This window comes from Stomoxys calcitrans, chromosome 4 (assembly GCF_963082655.1).
Source record: "Stomoxys calcitrans chromosome 4, idStoCalc2.1, whole genome shotgun sequence".
NCBI lineage: Eukaryota > Metazoa > Arthropoda > Insecta > Diptera > Muscidae > Stomoxys > Stomoxys calcitrans.
The window spans coordinates 28386974-28411286 of record NC_081555.1 but is presented as its reverse complement, the minus strand read 5'-3'; the positions used below and the strand labels follow the sequence as shown (position 1 = coordinate 28411286).

The window sequence follows — 24313 nt, the reverse complement described above, 5'->3', positions numbered from 1 at the left end:
AAAAATCTGTGAAAGAGAGCAATTAATTCTCTTTGAAGAAAGATATATTGCTAATATATACATAAATACATATGTAAGTATTATTAAAAAAAATACACAAAATATTCTTCAAAATTTAATTAATTTTTGAATTTAAGATTTCTGTTTGAATATAAGAGCTATCTTCAACAATTGATAACCTATAGCACTGTTACAGAGTGCTTATATACAGAGTATGCCAAATCAGCTAGCTTCCCGTTCTTTGCCACACCTCAAACAATTGTGTAGAACAACAAATAGAGGTCCGCCAAACCAAAATTTCATTCCTGTTGTCTTATTCCAGAAGGGTTACCTTGGTAACAATGCGATAGAAGAGTAGTCAACTTGCATCTTCAAACGCAGTTACTGATGTTTATGTGAACGCCTTTTTAAGCTCGTTGTATTGTCTTTATCATGCATTTTCTCTCCATCGCTGACCTTGATGGGTGTATTGGGTTAATTAAACTTTAATAGAGCCAGTGAACCTTTTAAAGGCTAGGGTTCCATTAAGAGCCTTTAGCTCCTCTACATAAAGACTAAAATCTGTGCGTCTTGTACGTATGCCTTAGACTGTAGCACTTCTACATCAGTCTATCATACTGTGCAGGCGTATTTTCGATAGAATGACATGCCAGATGCGTTTAGCAACATCGATACATAGACGCTTCACTCTGAGGCTATTGGGTTCGGCCTAAAAGTAAGAAAGTGTAGAAATGAATGCCTACGATGTTTACCAAGGTTTGATGCAAGACAGTAGAACAAAAAGGAAAAGAAACCAGTGATGATAAGAGAATATAACTGCCTGTCCCACTAAGTTTTCGTCACAGAAAATAAGCTATTTTCGTTCGCTTGTATGTCAAAATCAACCGCCTTCATATGGAAAAACAGATGCTTTAGTTTGTCGAATCACTCATTTGAGAGACTCATCGTCGAGAGTTCCCTTCAGTCAGCCGTTTTATGTCCCTGCAATTATCCAGAAAAATGAGAGGCGCGAATAATAGGTTTTTTGTAGCGAAATGTCTATATGTGGAGTTGGCGATCCTCGGTAAGCTCCATAGATGAGCAAGCTCGTTCCGGTCCAAAGGACCGATTACCACGGGGACATGATGGGAACATATGTTTCATATGGAAAAACAGATTCTTGAGTGTCGGGTCACCCATTTGAGAGAGTCAGAGATCTCATTGTCGAGAGTTCCCTTCAGTCAGCCGTTTCATGTCCCTGCAATTATTCAGAAATATGAGAGGCGAAAATGTCTATATGTAGAGGTGGCGAACCTCGTCAATCTCCATAGATGAGCAAGCTCGTTCCGGGCCAAAGGACCCATCGCCGCGGGAACAAGATGGTCATTGGTTATTAAAAGACGCCAATAACACGCATTGTCATATCGAGCATCATAGGCACTCAGTATTTATGGAAAAACCGATGCCGCCAGGCTTCTCACTGAGACTCTCCAATCGATGCAGCTACAACCTATGGAGAACTCCACTATCAGCAACCTGTGGCGCGCAGTTCAGCTTCTCGTAACAATAATGAACACTACACAGTTTGGAGTTTAAAGTTCCAGTTTGTGCGGTGCTAATAGTTATTCCGTGCCGGCAGAATGATAGGTTGTGTCGATGGGTGGCTTAACTTGCAGACCATTGTGCTCGCTCTAAAAGAGAAGAAAGTTTTAAAATATGCAGAATTCTAAGGCATTGGGGTGTAAGATAGCACAATGAAAAGGTAAAGAAATGGATCCAACGCATTTGACAACAATGGGAAACATGGGTGCGTGAATAGGCTTCTGCTATAGTCCACAATGACGAGAATCCAGGAACAAAAATAGTATTGCTGTGTCATTTCTCCGCAAAAACACAAATGTGAATCCAACCATCTCTTAATTCCTTTTCTAACCCACAAATCCTGTAGAAACCCGCCTCTCCAATGGCCAGTTAAGACCCCTATCAGTTGTTGTTGTTGTAACACTGTTTTGTGCACTGAGGCGGCAGCCCTTGCTGATTGACTCTAACGGGCCAATTCGTTACGTACCACCGGCTGCCATGGTATTGACTCCTATCAGTGGGTCGCGCCCGGTAGATCTCAGTTGAGCCTCTTATGATAACGCTGAAAAACACACAAATCGAAGCTCAAAGTTGGAAACGTAGTAAGCCCGTGCCGGGGTCCCTTGTGAGAAGAGATCATACGATGTCTCCCTTTCTGAAAATTAGTTTGGTACTGTACGATTCGGAGAGGTTATTTCCTATCAAACTCAGACACAGCTTATAACACCTTTGAAGAAGCATTCAACCATCGGCAATCTATGAACGTGCCCGGTGTCTCAGCTGAGCCTCTCATGATAACGCAAACTCAGTTAGCCCGTACAGGTGTCCCTTGGTGTCCCCATATCTATATCATTTGCATAATCCCGTATAATCTTCTCCAAGCAGGATATTAAAGAGATCATACGATGTCTCACTTTTTGAAAATTCTTTTTGTACTGCACGATTCGGAGAGGTCTTTCCTATCAAACACAGACGCCGCTTGTCGAAAGTATACGACGAGTTATTTACCGCAGTGTGTATATCTGGTCAATCGTGGATTTATCAAGTCCAAATAGACCCCTCATTGACTTTAGATTTTAATCTTTCTTGTATGCAATTGAAAGGAGACTTACTCCTCTGTAGTTGGTACTCATACTCTCTTGTCTAGGAGACATAGTATGCTGAGGTGCCAATCACTGGGTATGCGTTCTTCTGACCAGTTCGCGCAGATGTGGTGATGCATACACCTTATAAGCCCGTCGCCTCTGGTCTTTAATACTTCAGCTGGCTACACGGCGGGTCTTGAGATGTTTTTTTTTTTTTTTGAGTTGGGTCACTGCTACTTAGGGTCTTCCTGACTTGGCGGGACACATACTTTTACCATAATCATGGATAATTTCTGCGGTATCCTCGTCAACCTCACTATCAGAAACTAAAAAAAAAACTCCTGAACTCTGGCCGCTGTACATCTAGATTGGTACACACTCATGTCTTTTAATTTGCCCCTTCTTTCTGCGGAATACACTGTTCTCCTCTCTCTCGTCTTCTCACGTAACTCTCCTTCACCTGTTCACCTGACAGGTTGCTGCTGTTTACAGGGTTGCCCTGTGCGTCGCATTCTTGACTCAGCAACAATAAGACCATAGATGGGCAACAACACACAACCGCACATAAATTTTTATGTCCGAAGGCATAGGAAAAACAAACAGAAACACACGGATAGTGTAAGCAACTCGTGTGCCTTTATTCAGTAGGCGAATTATTGTTATTTTAGATAGCATTGCCGTTATTTACCTTTTTTCTAGATTGTGCAATGGTTTGCCATTGCACCGTTATATCATTGGAACAAGGGGTGCTTTCACAAGCAGTTGTGTCGGTCGAGTGGTGTCCCCACACCAGTTTCTGTGCATTGTCAGTTCGTACGTTTCTTGCTACGCTTATACGAGTGCGAACCTTTACTAAAGCACGTAATAATACGAATCAATGTTACCTTACGTGCAGTTCCTTATCCAGCATGTGCAATCCTATCTGAAAGTCCGTCTGAAACACCATAGATCTATCCAACATAAGTTTGTATTTTGCCGGTAAACTACAAAATAAGTTAAACTGCGACAATCTGAGAAGAGTCCTCACGACTGCTTCTCTTATAAACATGTCAATAGGTTGAATCCGCCACATCGCCCTTAATGATCCAGTCACAATGATTGCCATAAGTTTGTAACTTGCCGGCAACCTACGAAATAAGTCAAACTGCAATAATCTGAGAAGAGTCCTCCACGGTTTCCCCTATAAAGACAGGTCAATAGGTTGAATCCGCAATGTAATCCTTAATGATCCAGTCACAATGATTCCCATGGTCCCTGAGATAAATAAATCTTAAAGCTACCCTTTCTGATAAGATGATCTACAGGTGACCTAAAACTTAAACTTGTTACCAGCCACCTGACATGGCACCGACAAGCCAGAACTGGCTATACCGCCGCTATTAGCGTAACAAGACCATTTTTTTATTGAAGTTTATTAAAATGGCAAATTTTGTCGAAAACAAGGTGATTTTTAAAGTTCCCAGCCTTAAACTTTTCTGGGGTTGCTTAGCTCGCTCCCAGGGGCTTTCTCCGCCGATGAACACCTATAAAAATCAGTGTTTTAGCTTGGACCTCAAACCCCACTAGGAGATTCTGGCACTAGTATTGTGCCGCGAAAGTCTTCGTAATGCTTGATTCCACGTTGTGTCTCCAGCCCAGTTTTCTATATAGAATTACACCAAGAAATTTCACCTACCGTCAGAATTGTAAGGTCATACGGTGGGTAGCCTAAAATCCGGTATTTTCCACACACTTGTGAACAGGATTAGTTCCGTCTTACTGTTATTTACCCCAAGGACATAACCCATCGCGAATGCGGCTATGCATCCGAGTGTAACATTCAAATCCCTCCTCTTTTAAAATCCTCAATAGGCTTAATGATTGTTGTTGTTGTAGCAGTGTGTTGTACACTGAGGCGGCAGCCCTTGCCGATGAAGGACTTCATCGGTTTAATCCGGTACGTACAACCGGCTGCCATGGGATTGAGGCTTAATGGTCACCCAAGGGAATTGTGTGCACTGTGATCCTCTGTCACCAAAACTCGTTGACTTTTTATTACAACTTTGGAACTTTTTATTACAAAATTTCCCATTAGCAACGCAACTGAAGCTGGGTTGTTATCGATAATCGATACCTTACCTTATTTCCAACAACACTACCTGGTAATTATGTCATGTGTACATCCTAGAAAGGATGTTAAGCTTAATGATTTATATGCCTTAGGCGCCGCGTAGTTTGCCTTACTGGTTTTTAGTATAAACACCACCTATGCCAGGCCTTCATGGTATATGCGAGTAATAAGCAACAGCTTGAGTTTAAGTTAGAGGCATAAACTGATAAATTCAAGAGAGTATCTTAAAAAAGTTTTATTATTTCATTGATAAGGATTCAGTAAAGTGTAAAAGTTAAAAACTAAGTTTATGGGTCGATTATGGATTGCAACTCAACTGCAGTTGCGTTGCCAGGAGATTAAACCTTGGTATAAAATTAATTTTAAAAATTCAGCTACTAAGCATATTTAAAAAAAAAATGTGCAATTCAAAAGAAGGAATGAAACTTTTATTACAAAATTTCCCGTTGGTAGCGCAACTGAAGTTGGGTTGCTACCCATGATCGTCACCTTACTATTTCCAACAGGCTGAAAATTTGGCTAATTCAGATAATTTGTGTATGTAAGCTAGAGAACAACTCAACTTTTGCAAAATTTTGAGTATCTCTTATTTCAATAAGAATAAATTTTAATTTGGAATCCCTAATCTTCTTGTATTCTCACACGCAGACACATCTACTCACTACACACACACACACAAAACGTTTACCAGTTCAATAAGTCATAGCATATTTTAGGCGTTAACAGGAGACGCTTTAAAATAATCCCAAGAAAATAAAAACCTACAAAAATGGAAACAAAACAAATCGAACTTCTTGTTTGTTAAACAATTGTTATTAGAATATCAACACTCCAAACACATCATACACCTTTAACAAAAATTCTTATTGAAATTAAAAAAAAAAACAAAAGAAAGACGAAAATATATACATACATACATAACTATAATTTCACAAATAACACACACACACATACAAAAAAAAAAAACAAAATTCAATTACGTCCTAAACCTTATTCCTATTACAAAAACAATGAACGATTATCATTAAAGAAAACTATAAGAAAAACCTTAAAAAACTTTATATGCTCAACCTACAATCAAAGTAATTATAAAAGTTTATTAAATTTTTTTGAAAACATGTAAAAAATAAAAGAAAAAAAAAACACAAAATTTATTAAAAAAAGATACAAATTTTTTTTTTTTAAATTTTTTAATTTTACTTTATCATATTTTTTTATTAAAAATTTTAACGTTTGTTACAAAATATCAAACTAATAAGATCGAATATTATATGTTTTGTATTTATCTTCTGTTGGTGCAATGTTTTTACTTTTCAATTTCAAAGATTACAAAAAAGCAGTTTATGAGAATTTTGTATTGATGTGGCGTTAGAAAATTTTTTGAATAATCACCAACAATGGGGGATACATAGTGAGCTGGCAAACTATCGATAATCGCAACATTCGATATTTTCGATAGTTTTTATAATAAATATCGATAGTATCGATACTATCATTAATTTTCCATCACCTATATATCAAACGAAAATGGAAGGTAAAAATCAGGAGATCGACTCATATAGGAAACAAAATCAATGCACAGACCAAATAAAATCAAGGTTTATAAAGTCAGTTGGAATTCATGAGAGAAATCCTTGTACAAAATGTTAGCCTAATCGGATGAAAACTGCGCCCTCTATAGGCGCTATGTATCTTAAAGGATATATTCGATGTCAGATTGCTTATTTTTGTTTAGTTTTGCAAAAAATTTAACTTTTGCGATAGTATCCATCGGAAAAATATTAATCGATATTCAGTCAAAAAATTAAATATCGATAGTGCCATCGATATTTTGCCAGCTCTAGTATAAGTCTTCCTTGTGGCGTTCATCCAATTACAATAATGTGGTTGTTGTTCTTGCCAGATTGTATGTCGTTCAGTGGCAGATTCAGCTCTCACTAGTTATACATTATCTTAACATACCGCGACCCATTAAACCTTAATAGTCTTTCTCATGGTTTAAAGATGAAGTTTGCGTCTCCTAATCAATCTTGAACTCACATGACCCGAAGCCAGAGGCTTCAGCGCCTTCCCACTATCCACATGTTGTTGTTGTAGCAGTGTTTTGTACAGAGATGCGGCAGCCCTTGCCGATGAAGGATTCCATCGGGTTAATCCGGTACATACAACCGGCTGCCAAGGGATTGATTGTAGTAGCCATATATGTATTCGCATGTGAAGGTAGTGCTCTTCGTCAAGCTCCACAGCTAAGTAAACTTGTTCCGGTCCATAGGACCGATCGCCGCGGGAACGTAATGACCATTAATTATTTAACAAGAGTACCTCAGGAGAGCCCGCCGATACCGGCTTGTTTTAATACTGAGTGTTTTGAAGCAAGCCGGTGCCGGCTGGCCTCTCACTTTGACTCTCTTCTCTATACCGCTGATTGTCCGCGACTGCAGTTGCAGCTAGTCTGTATACGGAGCATTCCACTATCCGCGCGCCCGGTATTTGTCAGCTGAGCTTCTTCTGATGAAAATGAAGACCACACATATGGGAGCTTAGAGTTCCAACCCGTATGGGGCTCACATGTATCCCTTGCCGGTAATGTTTACATGTCTGCAACCTTGTTTGCTTCTGAATACCTTGGAGGGATTCTTCCCAAATTTGAATGGTAATCGAGTTTCAGTTAGCGTTGAAGCGACATCGATTGCTCTTCATAAACAGAACACACCTGTAAGCGCCATCTACAAACTAATATGCAACGACATCATAAAAAATATAAACAGCACAGCTGTGAGGAATTATCATCTGATGGTGAATGTAAGAACTGTTATCGGATCACCTGTTCATCTTAAAATTGTACAACCAGTCTGTCAGCAAAAAAATAATTAAGCCAAACAATTTCGTGTTTTTTACTTTTTTAATGTTCTCGCACACTGGGACGAACTTAAACAGTTAGGCTATCAAGGGATGTTATGGAATGTGTCTTGGGCCTAGTAAAATTAGATAGGTTAGGTTCTAGTGATCTTCAACTCAACCTAACTGTCGTTGCGGTGCGTAGAAAATCGATCGCTGGGGTAAAGTTGGTTTCTTTCTCTGTGCAACCCATTTTCATAAGCACTACAGCAAGTAAGTGACTTAAATAAAGGTTAGCAGGAAAAAATCAAAAACTTATTTTCTATACGCTACATAATGTACATATAACTAAAAATAACAACAAAATTTTTATCATTTTCTTAATATTTTATTTTGTGTTAATGTTTTTTATAAAAGTGCTTTTACCATTGGTCATTTTAATACTCTCTTTTGTTTTAACTTGTTTTTTATAAAAATTTTATTTTCATTGGCTTCTTAATTCATATTTAAATTATTTATTGAGTCAGTTGAAATAATTTTTTAATACGATTTGTATTTGCCAGCTTCCCCTATGTTACTTTTATATACACACATTCATATAAGCATATATAGTAATTACATACACATACATATTTCATGTATGTAGTACTATGGTCTTTTTATACATCATACTTGCTAACCTAACCCACTATAAATATACGTATATATATTATTGATATTTTTAAGGGTTTTTCTTACACACGATTATAAATTAAAATTATTATTACTAGAATTTAAAGCGAAATGCAAATTCTTATAGTTACTTAAAAGTAAAGAAAATAAAATTATATATATATACATATATATTAAATATATGCGCTTTTTTATACATATAACAAAGTTATGGTGTTTTATTTAACAAAAAAACTTAAGTTGAGCGCCCCATATAACAACTTGTCAAGCTATCATCTCATCATTTATAGATAGTAGTGGGGATATTACCGAATAAGTCCCAAACGACGCACAGTGGGCCAAATGGCAAAAAAATTGGAAATAAGTCTACAACTTTTTATCTGTTGATTTTAGCCATACAAAATGTTCTAGACATTTGTAGAGGAGGACATAGGCTTTCAGAAAAGTGCTGTTGTTGGTCCATATCTTTAATACAGGGTGAGCTACAGGGTGTCAAAGTTGACCACTTTTGACTTCTCCAAGCTTCTGGGGGCCATAACTTTTGATCTACTCAACCGATTTACATGATTTAGGACTCTAGAGAAAGAGCTTGACAAGATCTAAAAAACTTATGCATAAAGTACCATGCCATCGTGTACTGTTAAGGAGTTATGAATTGTTTAATTTTAAAATATGAAAATTTGGCCTTGGTTTTTTTCAGTGTTTTTTAAATAACTCCGTCAATTTTAAAGCTATAAACTTCATACTTCACACAAATTATGCCAGCATATGTGTGCATAAAATACAAAAGGAATCACGTGAATATCTTTGGCGGTTTAAAAATGGCATCGTTTTCAATATGAAAAATATTTTTTTTGTCAAAAAATTGCAAAATTTTTCAAAAAAGATACTCCCATTTCCTTTAAGTTTTCGCAAACTTTGGCCATCAAAGCATTATCATTTCTTTCCATTTTCACAAAGTCGAGGTATTAAGAAAAGTTTTAAGTGCTAATTTGGCTAATTTCGATATCAAACAACACCGTTATCTTAAGACCAAAATGGCCAATTTTTTTACTAAACTTCAAAAGTTTCTCACTGGAAAAAAAGTTCCACGGGGATTTTTTCGCTTTTTTTGAACTTAAATGAAAGCTTAAAATGTTCCCAACATTTTAAGGTATGTCTCGCCATATCCTAGCCATAAATGAGATCGTAGCGATCAAAATACTGAAAAAAGTCAATTTTCAAGTAGTGCTATATTCATTGCTAAAAAACAAGTATTACGTCACATTTTATTGCAAAGATGTTAAATAAACTTTTATTTGGTAACACTTCTTCTACAAAACACAAAAAGAATCATGGAAATATCTCTATTCTATTCCATTTTATGGAACCGGCAATAAAAAAGTCAATTTTTCAAAAAAGTCGAATTTCCCAAATTTTGTTTTTGTTGTCCTAATTGCACATGACACACTATAGCCATATTTACGCAACATACCTTATCGTAAAGGAAATTTTCATACCTTTCCAACGATGTATAAAACATTTCTCAACTCGGATTCTATCTACTCTAAAATTCATTTACACTTCATTAAACTCTATATAAAAATGTCTATTTGTGAAATGGAACCTTATATGGGGCCTACACTAAAACATTGATAGATTTGCCCAGGGTTTACAATACAAATGTGTTAGAATAAAAAAAGGTCTCCTGCCAAAGTTTAAAAAAATTGGAATAAAAATATGTGTTTTAGAGCGAAAACACTTCGCATCGGCGTGCGTTTATATGTATATTAGCTACTCCCAAAATAAAAAAGCATTTTAGTTTTGTATTATTTGATTTTATTCTCTACCAAATAATCTAAGGTATCAAAATTTAAAAGCTCTTTAATTTGAATGGCATCGGGATCGTCCTTATCTATATCGTCACATATTTTTGGTAGCCATTTAGTTCTGATGCTGTATAGTACCGGATCAGACGATAACAATAAATATTGAAGTAAATCATAATTTTGGTTAAATTTGGTGCTCTTTCGGGTATTGAAAAGCCGGAACTGTTTAACATCTCTATTACGGGATTCCTGAGCTTCTTCTGTAAGTTCTCCTAACGGAAGTATGTTGTATTCCACAATTTCCTTGCCATGATGTAAGACTTTATGTACTGTCGGTGTTAAAGCTTTCCACGAATATAAATCAGATAAAATGTTTTTTGTGTCATTACTATAAGCTTCAAATTTGGTTGAATTTATCATCTTTTTGCTATTGATTACAGCCAAAATCACTTTGAATCGTCTTAGCAAGTGTTCATCAAGACCGGTTATTTTAGATGTCGATACGGGGTCCTCAAAAAACCGCCTTGCCGAGTTGCCATCATTTGTGCTTCCGTATCCGTAAAGAGGTTTATCTATTATAAGTCCCTTTTGTTTAAACTCCAACTGGATTCGATTCTTCTCTTCCTGCCTCATTTTGTGAAGATCTTGGTTGTTTCTAGCAGAGACATCGCGGTTTCCAGGGCTAGTCCGATATTTAAGGTCATACGATAAATGCAAACAATACTCCATGAATCGAATTCTACAGTGCAGGGGCGAAATACCGAAATTGAGCGCATTTTCGTTTACTAAATTTTCATCAGACTTGTCCTCGAATTGCCCATTCTTCTTGCCACAAATATTGCATCTCCAATTGGACATAACGCCAGTTAATGCGTTTGCCACCTTTCCATCGATCATAGTGAGTTGTAGTTGAAACGAAACTTTTATATTTCTTCCCAATTGGTTTATAACAATCATGGGTAATGCAGCAATTTCTTCCTTTATTTCGTTCACCAAAGATCGTGTTGTGTTCCGGTCTTCCTTTGTATACTCAAACCGAATTGGGCGACATAAATATTTTGACCCAGGTGTTCTATTTATCCATATATCTTGAAATGCATTTTCTTTCGATGATGAAGATTGGTCCTTGTACAATCTCATTCTCAATGGTACTAATGATGCCATGAAAATTGATGCGAAGTTGGTATCTATTTCTGTTTGTTGCTTATATTCGGAAAATCCAGATGATCCATCACAACCCCATTTGCTGATCAAAACCACTTCGGAATTATTACATGTGTTCAACTGTTCTTCAGTAAAATTAGAAATAATTCTAACAGCTGTATTTTCAACAAGATCAGCAAGTTTCACTCTTGCTTTTAATTCGTCCACGTATATATTTGATGGCACCATTTTCGTCCTGGTGTTGTACAATTTATGTTTTGAGGGTAAACAACCCCATCCTTTTTCACGAAGAGCCTTCCTCATTGTTGAGTATTTGTTTCTTGAGAGGCCTAGGTTCAAAATCAGGGCCAGTGCATCTTCCTCCGTGAATTCTGTAGTCGATTTTGGAGTTGGAATACTTTCTACCATTCTCTTTACCCTTTTCGGAGATGCTAATGGTAAAACATCGACAATTCGTCCAACATTTTTTGGTTGTGTTTTTAACAATGCTGTTTTGAACGTATCTTTTATTAAATTTGGCGGATGTGCCGCCAATAGTTCCTCTTGTTTTTTCTTTTTGGTTTTCTCCGTAACTTCGTCGTATGCTTTGCTAGGCCGGCCGGGAATCAGCGGTTTAATTTCAATAAGTAGATCCGATTTCAGCCACTTCTCATACATTTTGAAAAACTTGATTTTTGCGAATGAACATTCTGGCAACCTTCTCTCAAATGATTTGTAGAATTTTTCAAGTTTGTCTAAAGCGTCTTTATTTAGCCTTATTCCATATATGTGGTCCAAAGTGTAAACAAGTTCCTTAAATGACTCCGTGTATGATTTGGAATCATTTTTGATGTCCCATACAATTTTCGAAAGAGTGGAATACTTCAGTATGACTTCCATAACTTATAAATGTCCTTTACGCCTCTACAAAATATAATGAAGAAAATTTGGATTTTGTTCAAATATTTATGCAATATATTCACAATTAATGACCCATTTCAGGTATCAGACGCAATCGTAAAAAGGGGTCCAAAGTGCCTCTTTTTACTTACTCTTCTATAATTATTTACCTGGACTCGAATTTGGTTAAAAAAAATGACAATGAATTTTTTATGGGTAGGTTTTTTCACATTCATTGATACGGTGGATTTCCTGGGAATTCGACATAGCGAAACAGGTAACATTTGTCTGCATCAAATCTTAACACAAATATATATATATATGCAGGTATATTTCTAGGTTACTTTTTATTCAAAAATCATCAGCTTACATTAAAAATAGATGTAGCTAATATACATATAAACGCACGCCGATGCGAAGTGTTTTCGCTCTAAAACACATATTTTTATTCCAATTTTTTTAAACTTTGGCAGGAGACCTTTTTTTATTCTAACACATTTGTATTGTAAACCCTGGGCAAATCTATCAATGTTTTAGTGTAGGCCCCATATAAGGTTCCATTTCACAAATAGACATTTTTATATAGAGTTTAATGAAGTGTAAATGAATTTTAGAGTAGATAGAATCCGAGTTGAGAAATGTTTTATACATCGTTGGAAAGGTATGAAAATTTCCTTTACGATAAGGTATGTTGCGTAAATATGGCTATAGTGTGTCATGTGCAATTAGGACAACAAAAACAAAATTTGGGAAATTCGACTTTTTTGAAAAATTGACTTTTTTATTGCCGGTTCCATAAAATGGAATAGAATAGAGATATTTCCATGATTCTTTTTGTGTTTTGTAGAAGAAGTGTTACCAAATAAAAGTTTATTTAACATCTTTGCAATAAAATGTGACGTAATACTTGTTTTTTAGCAATGAATATAGCACTACTTGAAAATTGACTTTTTTCAGTATTTTGATCGCTACGATCTCATTTATGGCTAGGATATGGCGAGACATACCTTAAAATGTTGGGAACATTTTAAGCTTTCATTTAAGTTCAAAAAAAGCGAAAAAATCCCCGTGGAACTTTTTTTCCAGTGAGAAACTTTTGAAGTTTAGTAAAAAAATTGGCCATTTTGGTCTTAAGATAACGGTGTTGTTTGATATCGAAATTAGCCAAATTAGCACTTAAAACTTTTCTTAATACCTCGACTTTGTGAAAATGGAAAGAAATGATAATGCTTTGATGGCCAAAGTTTGCGAAAACTTAAAGGAAATGGGAGTATCTTTTTTGAAAAATTTTGCAATTTTTTGACAAAAAAAATATTTTTCATATTGAAAACGATGCCATTTTTAAACCGCCAAAGATATTCACGTGATTCCTTTTGTATTTTATGCACACATATGCTGGCATAATTTGTGTGAAGTATGAAGTTTATAGCTTTAAAATTGACGGAGTTATTTAAAAAACACTGAAAAAAACCAAGGCCAAATTTTCATATTTTAAAATTAAACAATTCATAACTCCTTAACAGTACACGATGGCATGGTACTTTATGCATAAGTTTTTTAGATCTTGTCAAGCTCTTTCTCTAGAGTCCTAAATCATGTAAATCGGTTGAGTAGATCAAAAGTTATGGCCCCCAGAAGCTTGGAGAAGTCAAAAGTGGTCAACTTTGACACCCTGTAGCTCACCCTGTATTAAAGATATGGACCAACAACAGCACTTTTCTGAAAGCCTATGTCCTCCTCTACAAATGTCTAGAACATTTTGTATGGCTAAAATCAACAGATAAAAAGTTGTAGACTTATTTCCAATTTTTTTGCCATTTGGCCCACTGTGCGACGGCTAAAGAGTATCAGCTTGAATTTTGAACAAATTTTTATAAAATTTTTATCTCGAGTTTTGAAATACTTTTCCTACTCTCTTAGGCTTTTTATTTATTTCTCTTAGTATTTGATTTGAGTGTGCCTGTTAGCCCCTCAACCACTCGACGGGAAACCCTATTTTTGAGTTTTGAAAAACGTTACTAAATGTTTATTACAAGTGAGTTGCTTTCCTAATTCTTCTTTTACTGTGCCTTTAAAAATATAGCAGAAGTACGTTTGGAGGCCGAAATTTGGGATCCATCTATTGTTGCCTAGTAACGACGGTTGTTGTTGTAGCCACATATCATATCGAGCATCATGGGCACCGGTGCCACCCTGCTTCTCACTGAGACTCTCCGCTCGATACCGCTGAATGTCCGCGACTGTCGTTGCAGCTACTCTGTATAGAGCATTCCACTATTCGCAACCTGTGGACTCGCCCGGTAATTCGCAACTAAAACCCCGTTTACACTGCTCTTTAAATCCTGATTTAATTGCTCGATCATCTGTTCTTCCTCTTCACAATCAGCTGACGGGAGTCTTAAATCTGGATTTAATGAGCACTGTAAACGGGGCTTAAGCTCCTTGTGACAGCAATGAACACCACAAATCTCAATAATTAAGCCTGCCAACACACACAAAGAAATTTGTGAGCGTGTGTGTATACGCGTACATGAGCAGAGATTATGCGAGAAAGAAGATGACAACAAAGAGAATGCAAACAAAAACCTGACATCTTCAAACCGTCAAACCCGGCCGGCTGTCAACAGCTATTCGCGTGAGACCACTTTTTTGAATCCGCCTTGGTATACACCCAGCAAAGCTTTGTTTTTGCTTGGCGTGTTAAAAAACAAACAAACAGAGGTGTGTAATATAGTATATATGTGTGCATGCGTGTGCGTACATGAGCAGAGAGTATGCGAGAAAGAAGATAACAACAAAGAGAATGCAAACAAAAATCTGACGTCTTAATACCGTCAGCTGTTCGCGTGCTGCAACCTTGTTGTTGTAGCAGTGTTTTAAACACTGAGGAGGCAGCCCTTGCCGATGAAGAATTCCATCGGGTCAATCCGGTACGTACAACCGGCTGCCAAGGGATTGACCACATTGTTAAATCCGCCTTGCTCTATAGCATAGTCCCCAATTGCTACGTTATAGAAAAGTTCGACTGTACTTTGTTTTAGACGTGAGTTAAGTGCAAAAGCGAAAACAGCATATTTATTAAAAAATAAATCAAATTTATACCTATTGACAAAATCTATAAACAAAATATTGAAAATGTTAAAAGAAATACTTTTTACTTGAGTCCTATATTCCCTTGGTCTGTAAATAACTTCTGTTTTGGGGTGATTTGAAGGTTTGACCACTTAAGAAGTAAAATCCCCAGATTGGTTTATATGGGAGCTATATTCATTTATAGGCCGTTTGAGACCATACATAGAGGTCATAACAAAATACTGTGTACAAAAATGCAGTCAAATTGTATACAAAGTGCGCCCTCCAGGTGCTTTAAATGCCAAATCGAGAGATCAGTTTATATGTATCTAAACATCTTCAACTTAGATATTAGGAAGCCTCCTGCAACTTACCGTTCTAAATTTTAGCAAAATCAGGTAAAAAATGTGGCAATTATGGGGTTAAGCGATCTAGCCATGTCCGTCCGTCTGTCTGTTGAAATCACGCTAGTCTTTAAAATGAAGATAATGAGCTGAAATTTTGCACAGATTTTTTTGTCCATTGACATGTTAAATTCGAATATGGGCTATATTTTGTTATAGCGCCCATATAGACCGATCTGCCGATTTATTATCCGATTTCGCTGAAATATGGAACAGTGAGATGAGTTAGGGCCCTCAACATCCGTTAATTCAATATTGCTCCGATAGTTCAATATTTGGATATAGGTGTCATATATACGGATCTAATGATTTAGGGTCTTGGGCCCATAATTAGCACAATGAGTTGTGTTAGGCTCCTATAAAAAAGAAAGTAAATGCATTTTTAATAAAACTTAGAATGAACTTTAATCAAATATACTTTTTTTACACTTTTTTTCTAAAGCAAGCTAAAAGTAACAGCTGATAACTGACAGAAGAAAGAATGCAATTACAGAGTCACAAGCTGTGAAAAAATTTGTCAACGCCGACTATATGAAAAATCCGCAATTACTTTTTGGGCAACCCAATATTAATAGATTTTGCTAAAATTTGGCGCAGTGAACTGTGTTAGGCTCCTCCACATTCGTACCGTGTAGGGTTAAGATCGAGTTTTATTTGGATGTAAGTGTGATATATACCGATCTCCAGATTCAAGTTCTTGGGCCCATATAGGCAGCATTTATCCGCAACCTGTGGACGCCCCCGGCAGCTCGCAGCTAAGCTTCTGGAACCATTTTTAGGCACTTATGCTAACGAATATTACAATAAAGCATATGAATGATTAGTAACCATTTGCTTTTCCCTCCTCTTAGATTTTAAGTTACAAAAAAGACAATTCATAAGTAACAACAACGTTTGGATAAGTTTCATTATTATTTTTTTCAAGTGATTTTACCCAAAAAATCACCATAACGAGCATCCGTTAATAAAATGAAATGAAATTTCTCAATGTTTTGTTTAATATTGTTCTTATTATTCTTATTCTATTATTTTTTCCACCACTGTATATACTTTGAGGTCGCAGATCAAAAATTCGATATTTATACCCCCATCCTATCGTGTCGGGTATAAAATAAACATGCCCCTTATCATTCAGCTTGGAAGTTAAAACAAAATACGTCATGCAAAATTTCAGCCAAATCGGATACGAATTGCGCCCTCTAGAGGCTCAAGAAATCAAGATTCAAGAACGGTTTATATGAACGCCTGGGTTCGAATCTTGGCGAGACCATCAGAAAAAATTTTCAGCAGTGGTTTTCCCCTCCTAATGCTGACAACATTTGTGAGGTACTATGCCATGTAAAACTTCTCTCCAAAGAGGTTCAGCACTCATTGATATGTGAAAATATTGTGCCTGGAACTTTAATGGGCAAATTTGCATTGTTTATGGAAAGATTTTTACGAAGTTACAGTTCCTTTTATAATAAGATCAGATCAACTTTAAATGCGTTTAGAAATTATATTTAAGGTCTTACAAACGTACATATGTATGTTGGGGGGTATTATACCAAAAAAATAACTTTTCCACGATCTTATAAACCAGTTTTTATTACTACAATTAATTACATCACAACCACACTGTGGTGATTATGTACTTTTTAAACATAGTTAAAAATAATGAGCCCTCTGAACCCTTCATGCATATAGAAAAAAATTAAGAAACACTTTTTGTTCAAATCTATAAAACTAATTTAGTTTTGTATTGCTTTTATTATGTCGTCTTACTAATTCTATGTACCAACTTGGCAGGAAGGAATGCTCAGTTTTTCCTGGAATAAATTGAGATTTGATTTGTCCTGTCCTTGCATTAAAATAAAATTCATATACACTATAGGGACAATTTTCATTGGCTGTAATGGTTTTTAAACGGCTCAAAAATTGCAAAAGAAAATTTGCACAAACCCAAGGTGACCAATGGTTTTGCTATAAAGAAATAAAAGATAGAATTCATGCATAAACACTATATATGTATGTATTGACATTGACTATGCTTACCGCCCCTGACTTGGGAAGAGATCTGGTTTCGACGTGCTCAATACTTCTTACTAGTCCTTTTTCATTACGTATACCAACGTATAGATCTTCGATGCCAACAAGAAAGGATTGGCACCACCAATTTCGAGACTTATGTCTAAGAAAAGAAGTTCTTTGACGTTCGTTTGAATGTGCCTGACGCGTTTTTAACTCCACAAATTTAAGATGCTCAATTATGGGCTTATCGTAATTGCTGTAAAAAAGAGAGAAATGCGATGAGTTTCAAATGGGTAAGAATTATTGTTTTTTATAGTAATTTAGTATATTTTATGTGAAGTAATTTTATTATTATCGGTACTACTTACAGTTGTAAAGGTTGATCGCTAACAACACCATCCATTTCTGCGCCATATAACAAATTCATGCCACCTAATCGTGTCTGAAATACCATCGAGAATTCTTCGCACTCATTGACAGGACAGCTAGTGTCCGGTCCTCTAAAAGGTGATTCTGATAAACAATACTGCTCAAACTTGAAGCCCCAAGCGGCACAATTCTTTTGGTACGTTGTCTCCTGTGATCTTTCATATATTTTTTGTTCTGTTTCTCTTTCAACCAAATAAATGGTATTATTAAAACGTGTCACATGTATGCACCAGTCCTGCCGGTATTCATAGGGAGTGCACATTAGAAGCCTTAAAAGTCCCCGCCATGAAACAAATTCTGGAAATTGGCCATTACTGAATATTTTTTGATAGTGATCAAAGATGAACTTCAATAAATTATCCAGCAGTTCATTTCTTGCGGACTCGGGCTTATGAATAGCTCTATCCAAGCCTATATTCAAATCAAGTGGAAATAAATCCACATTTGGAGGTTTATAATACCGCAATTGAATATCGTTGGCTCCAAAGTCACGATCTGAATCGAGGCTGAAAAATCCAATCGGTTGTGGTTTCTTTATATCCGGAAAGGCAATTTCTGTCTCTGGTGGTCGTATCCAAGCAAGACCAATATCTTTTCCACAGTTATAACCATTCATGGCGCAAAAGATGTATTTTTCTACTGAATTTCGGAATTTGTATTTTTCTTTAAATTTCGTAAACAGCTGTTTTCAAAAAGTGTAAGCTTTATATTGAAGCTTTCAACGTACACGCCTGGCAAAAAAAGCTATCAGCTTTTAAGTAGGAAATGTGTTCGTGTACTTCTTTCAGTACAAATTTCAAGAGTAAAGCTGAGTGTTCTGTTCAGCTGTTCAGGCGGAATGCTGTTATTGTGTTAATAGAGAATAAAGGCGACGTATGAACCACGAGCTGTATGACAACGATAGCAAAGTTACACGCATCAAAATACAACGGCTGCGTAGGCTAGGTCATGTTGTCAGAATGGATGAAGAAGCTCCAGCAAAGAAGTCTTTTGAAGGCAAACACGATGGTACACGCAAACCGAGAAGACCAAAAGCCCGATGGAAAGATCAAGTGGTGGGAGACACCTCGAAAAATCGAGGCGCTTGGAACGCCATTCTACGTTCGGTTAGCGGAACAAATATTCTGTCATAGCCAATATATTTAAGTAAGTGAGTTGGTGCACTTGTCCAGCTGATGGAATTGTCCAACTACAGAGTTACATCCATGACATAATTACCAGGTAGTGTACCGTAAACAACCGAATACAATTTTTTGTCGCGATGTGCACTATCTGTCAACTAGTTTTGGTTGTGTGTGTGTATTATAGTTAAGAACCATGACAGCGAACTAATAGTAACATACACAATCAGAGTTGCACTTATCACAGATTTTGACAGATAGTGCACTCAATATTTAGTTGTTGACCAACTGCCACTACCTGTAAATGAATATACTTGGTTATATCCGTCAAATGCTTGGTTTAAATTTTATTTTTTTTTTTACAATTTGTTCCTTTTTTCACTTTTGAATTGTTTTATTTATAATTTGCACGTTTATAATTATACATTTTTTGATCTTGTGGCTGGTACTCATGATAATGCAAATAAAAACCAGAATGTCGATTAGGAAGTGGAAACTTGCGCTACCATCTTCACAGGGTTGTATCGTTGATTTCGTTGTTGTTGGGCAAGTGAGCCAACTTTCTTAATTCAACCATCGTCAAGCAGTCGGCAGCAAAAATCGACTTTGTCTTTTTTTTTATCGATTATTCGACTTTTTTATACAGTAAAAGTTGACTTCGATTTTTCGATCGACTAATCGATTATTCGAAAGTCTACTTTTATATACATAGAACAGCCCCCAAGCATCCAGGAGCTCCACTTCCACACTACCAACCAACCAACCACCTACTGCAGGAGCAACTTGACAAAACAACGTAAAAGTAAAGTGAAATGAAAAGTGTTAAGTTTCGATCGCCGCGTTGCAAAGAAATAAAAAATGATGCGATTAATAAAACGAAAAAATGAAGGTGTAACAAAAAACTAAAAATGAAACTGCATACCATTTGATTCAATAATATCGAACCCATACAAGGTGGAGAGGAACAAAAATTCTGTAACCTTTTTTGACATTGAGCTGCGGGAGCGACAAACCAAACCAATCATCATCACATCATCAATAATATACAACATATCTACGTACCAGTGCCACCATTAACTAAGAATAATTAATATATGGACAACAAATTGATACGGTGTATGTGTATTTCCATGCAAAAAAGTAAAGAATACATATGAAAAAAAAAAGTATTATAACAATTTTAGAATGAATGTCTAGAATGAGTGTTTGCATATACCACAGTGTCAGAGAAATCAAAGTGAAAAAGTGTAACAAAAGAGAAGAACAAATAAAATTCTACATGGGCAAAAGCATAAAAAGGTGTAAATTAAAAGAGAATGCAAAAATTTTGTTGTGTAATCAAGAAAAAAATTAAAAGAAAAAAACTAAAATAATACAACTGTTGGGAGGAACATCGTTAAAAGGATCATTGTTATAGACAACAAAAATTCACAACGACGGCAACGAAAGGCGTGCGTGCAAATTCACACGCAGTTTCATCATCCATCGCTGTTGTAAAGAACTCAAAATACACGCAAACGAGTTGCACCATAAGTTGCCTAAACCGCCTGCCTGTCCTACTATCCCCAAAAGACGTATAAAAACAAACAAACAAAATTTTCCATATACATACATAGAAAGCCATAAACAAAAACAAAACTCTTGGGAATTTTCCATACTTGGCCCTTCAACTTTGGAAAACTACCACCACTACAACGACAACAAACCAAAAAGATAAACAGCCAAACATCAACATTGTAGGACAACGACACCAACAAATTTCTGACCTTCGTGTGTCTTAGCGGTTATATTGTTGTGACATTACCGTGGTAGTATAGGTGCCCCATATATCCGTTTGCAGCTTAAAGAGATCAGTGCTAAGAGAGTCGTGTTTGCGTGGGTGTAGTATAATAATTGTGCACGTTATTTGTTGATAAATCACCATCAAAATACCACCAGTCCCAATGGCTAAAGATGAAGAAGATGATTTGTTGCCCGACAAGGATGCCGCAAAGGGCTTTTATGCTAAATATGAACCTAAAGAGATATTGGGCAGGTAAGTGTATGAATTAAAAAATTACAAAAAAGGTTAATAGAGGCAATATGGGGATGGTATATGCTAATCCATGCTACTCTATGCATGGATTAGTATTTATCTGAGATAGTTATTCTCCAGCCATGATTGAGTCATTAAAACAGGTTCTAATGTTAAGTGTGAACGTGCTTTAAATCTTTCAACATCACATTTTTACCAATCGAAGCTTAGAGTTCAAATCTGTGTGGTGCTCATAATTAACCCGTGTCGGGCACGAGATGGTGATTTGGATGGCTACTGCGAAAATACCTAGTAGATACTACTTAGAAAGCATATAATTATGCCATTCTACAGAAAGGATATTTGTTTACTGATGGAAGTAGTTACAATTCTTATTGTGGAATTCTGACAAGGTTAGATCTTATTCTTAACCACTAACTGACCAAATTTATAATAAGTAGTCGCCAAGGTTTCTTTGGTTGCACCCAAAGTGCTATCTGCCAGCGACTTGATGAACTTCTGTTCCTTTGATAGCTTGTCCTATAGCGATCGTCTTGAAAGTCGTCTCTAAAAAATTGGTTTCATCACAGTTTACTGTCATACCCAGGACTTTGGTGACGAAGTTTTGAAGTCGGAGGGAGTCTAATTCAGATTGCAGAAAGCTTGGATACCGAACCCGGGGTCTGAGTCGAGATTTGACCCCGCAGTCCTAGTCAAACCAACGTAGCGCATTGGCCGCCATGTACTCCTATCCTTGAAGTCGGAGTCTAATTCAGAATTGAGAAAGCTTGGGTACTGAACACAGAGACGGAATCGAGAATCGACACCGCAATCCTGGTCAAACCACTGTAGCACATGGGCTTGTATGTCCTCCTATGCCGCGGATTGACTAGGTTACAATGCGAGGGGTGGCCCTCCTGAGACTTTGCGGCTAATTCTGATATCTGATACGAGTTATACACCCAAATATATTTAATTTGAGGCCCATATTGTTCCGATCGCTCCCCATGTCCCTTTGAGGCATTTGTGAGCACCCTCCCATATCAAAAAATATATAGCCTAAAACTCCTTCCAGACTACTTGTTAATGGCGTTGTTATGAGTGATTTGATTGACTTGATTTAACAAAAATATAATTTCATATTGTGAATATTTTATTTCGTTCCTGAACACTAAATCTCATAATTTTTTGGGTCTTTTCCAACATTATTATGTTATAAATAAAATATTGGTGTTTGCGTTGTTTTTGGCAAAACCTCATCTTACCACCGCATATACAAAACCTCATGAAAAAAGTATTTGTAGCGGTAGTTTTAACTCAGGCATCGCTCGTTTGCTTCATAGCGCTACATTCATATCAGTCCCAGCGCAAAATCATTAGTGTTTTTGTACAAGCCGTTTGCGTTGATTAGTTGTTGTTATAGCAGTGTATTGTGCACTGAGGCAGCAGCCCTTGAAGCAGTCTATCGAAAAAGTCTTAAAAATTTATCGAAATTCTGAAAAATTTGAATTATCAAAATTGTATATTTATAGAACAATAAATTAAAATCTGTTTTGTGGAATTTTTTTTTAACGAATTTTTGTCTTAAAAACCATATGCCGATTTTTTTCAGCAAAGACTTCTTGAAAATTTGCAATAAAAAACTTTAAACTAAATTCGATAAATTTCTTAGGACAATTTTTTATTGAAATTTTGCTCATGAAAAATTGTTATTAAGAAAGCGCAAACAGACAAAATTTTTACTTTCACTAACATTTTTTCTATAAAAGCTTCATTTTAAGCTTATTTATGAACGGTTTAAACGATTGTTTAAAAATCTCAAAAACTTAACCAGTTTTTTTGAAAAGCAAACTGGTTTTTTGAAAAATCCGGTTTATTGATCAACCTAGTTCTTAGGCATTGCAAATAATAATCCCCAACAATTGCATCTTGCATAAGACGGCACGGGATAGCTGTGAGCACCACACAGGCTGGAAAGCTCCATACAGAGTAGTTGCAGCGGCATTCGCGGCCAATCAGCTGTATCGAGCGGAGAGTCTCAGTGAGAGGTCGGGCGGTACCGGCTCTTGCACAAATACTGAGTGCCTATGATGCTCGATACGACAAGGCGAGTTATTGGTCACCTTGTTCCGCATCGATCGGTCCTTTAGATCGGAACGAGCTTGCCCACCTACAGGAGCTTGAGCAGAGCAGCGATCAAAGCCGATTCAGTGCGAGAAAACAGTTCCAAAGCGTTTTTTGCTTTCCTATTATGCCTTTTCATTTCAACACTTTCAAAATTATAGTTATGACTTTGGCATGTTCACTATGTCAATCCTTTAACTGTATATCTCACACATTTACTTACTCTTAACTACTGATTTTGTAACATGGCCTTTGCATAAACACAAACTTGAGTTAAAGGTAAAAACAATTTCTGACTTATATAATTTACTTATTTTAGTACGTTCTTATTGGAATTTAAAAAAATCCAGTCTTATCTCGCAACTTCGTAGCAAGAGTGATCTTTGTGCAAAATATCAAGTTTTTAGGTTCAGCCATATCGCCTGGGCGAATATCAATCAAAAACGCTAGTCTTTTATAAATATAGAGTTGATATTAGAAGATCACACGAGTTGTAGACATTAAAACCATGTTTGTCACTTAATGAAACTGAGAGGTTTTTTTTTTAACATATGTATGTTCAAGTATTAGATAAAAGATTCCATACTCAGTCATAGGTTAGAAAACCTTTTAATATATAGTACTGTTAAAAGGCTTCTTAGTATTTGAAAAATATATGTAAGATGTGGATCTGTTAGCATTTGATCTCATATAGAACTGAGGTAGTGCGAATATCTGGTCGAAGATAGATTTTTCAGTTCTATCTTAATGACTTAAACCTCACCGTATCGCCTGCTGTATTAAATTATATAAATTTTCTGTCTTTTCTTATTATGATTTCTATTTACGCAATTTTATTTATTTACCACCATTTTACTTATTTATTTAAATCAACTTTTGAACAATTTATTTTTACCAACAAAATTTCACATACTATAATTATAAGATTCAAAATCTTGTTGTATGTGAAACAAACAAACGGAAAACAAAGCAAAGGTGACAACAATTTCTGAGTTAAATAATTTTCTTAATTTAGTATGTTCT

The 24313-nt window shown here is 36.1% G+C and overlaps 2 protein-coding genes across 4 annotated transcripts in view; one reads left to right on the top strand and one right to left on the bottom strand.

Annotated features, from left to right (window-relative positions):
* Positions 1–17164: 17164 nt before the first annotated feature.
* Positions 17165–18721, bottom strand: LOC106082096 (decapping nuclease DXO homolog). Its single transcript, XM_013244422.2, has 3 exons — positions 17971–18721; positions 17627–17858; positions 17165–17554 (listed from the first exon to the last, which is right to left on the bottom strand). Exons 1-3 carry the CDS (start codon positions 18645–18647, stop codon positions 17318–17320), a joined length of 1146 nt encoding a protein of 381 aa, XP_013099876.2. The 5' UTR covers positions 18648–18721; the 3' UTR covers positions 17165–17317.
* A 1140-nt stretch (positions 18722–19861) lies between these two features.
* The window catches only part of LOC106082103 (phosphorylase b kinase gamma catalytic chain, skeletal muscle/heart isoform), a 56912-nt gene continuing 52460 nt past the window's right edge, over positions 19862–24313 (top strand). For 2 of the 3 annotated variants that reach the window (XM_013244432.2, XM_013244431.2), the window contains exon 1: positions 19866–21187. In XM_013244432.2, the coding sequence (XP_013099886.1) occupies positions 21096–21187 (92 nt within the window). In that variant the 5' untranslated portion in view covers positions 19866–21095. Of the gene's footprint in view, positions 21188–24313 lie in introns of all 3 variants that reach the window. The other variant, XM_013244430.2, reaches the window with a different exon arrangement.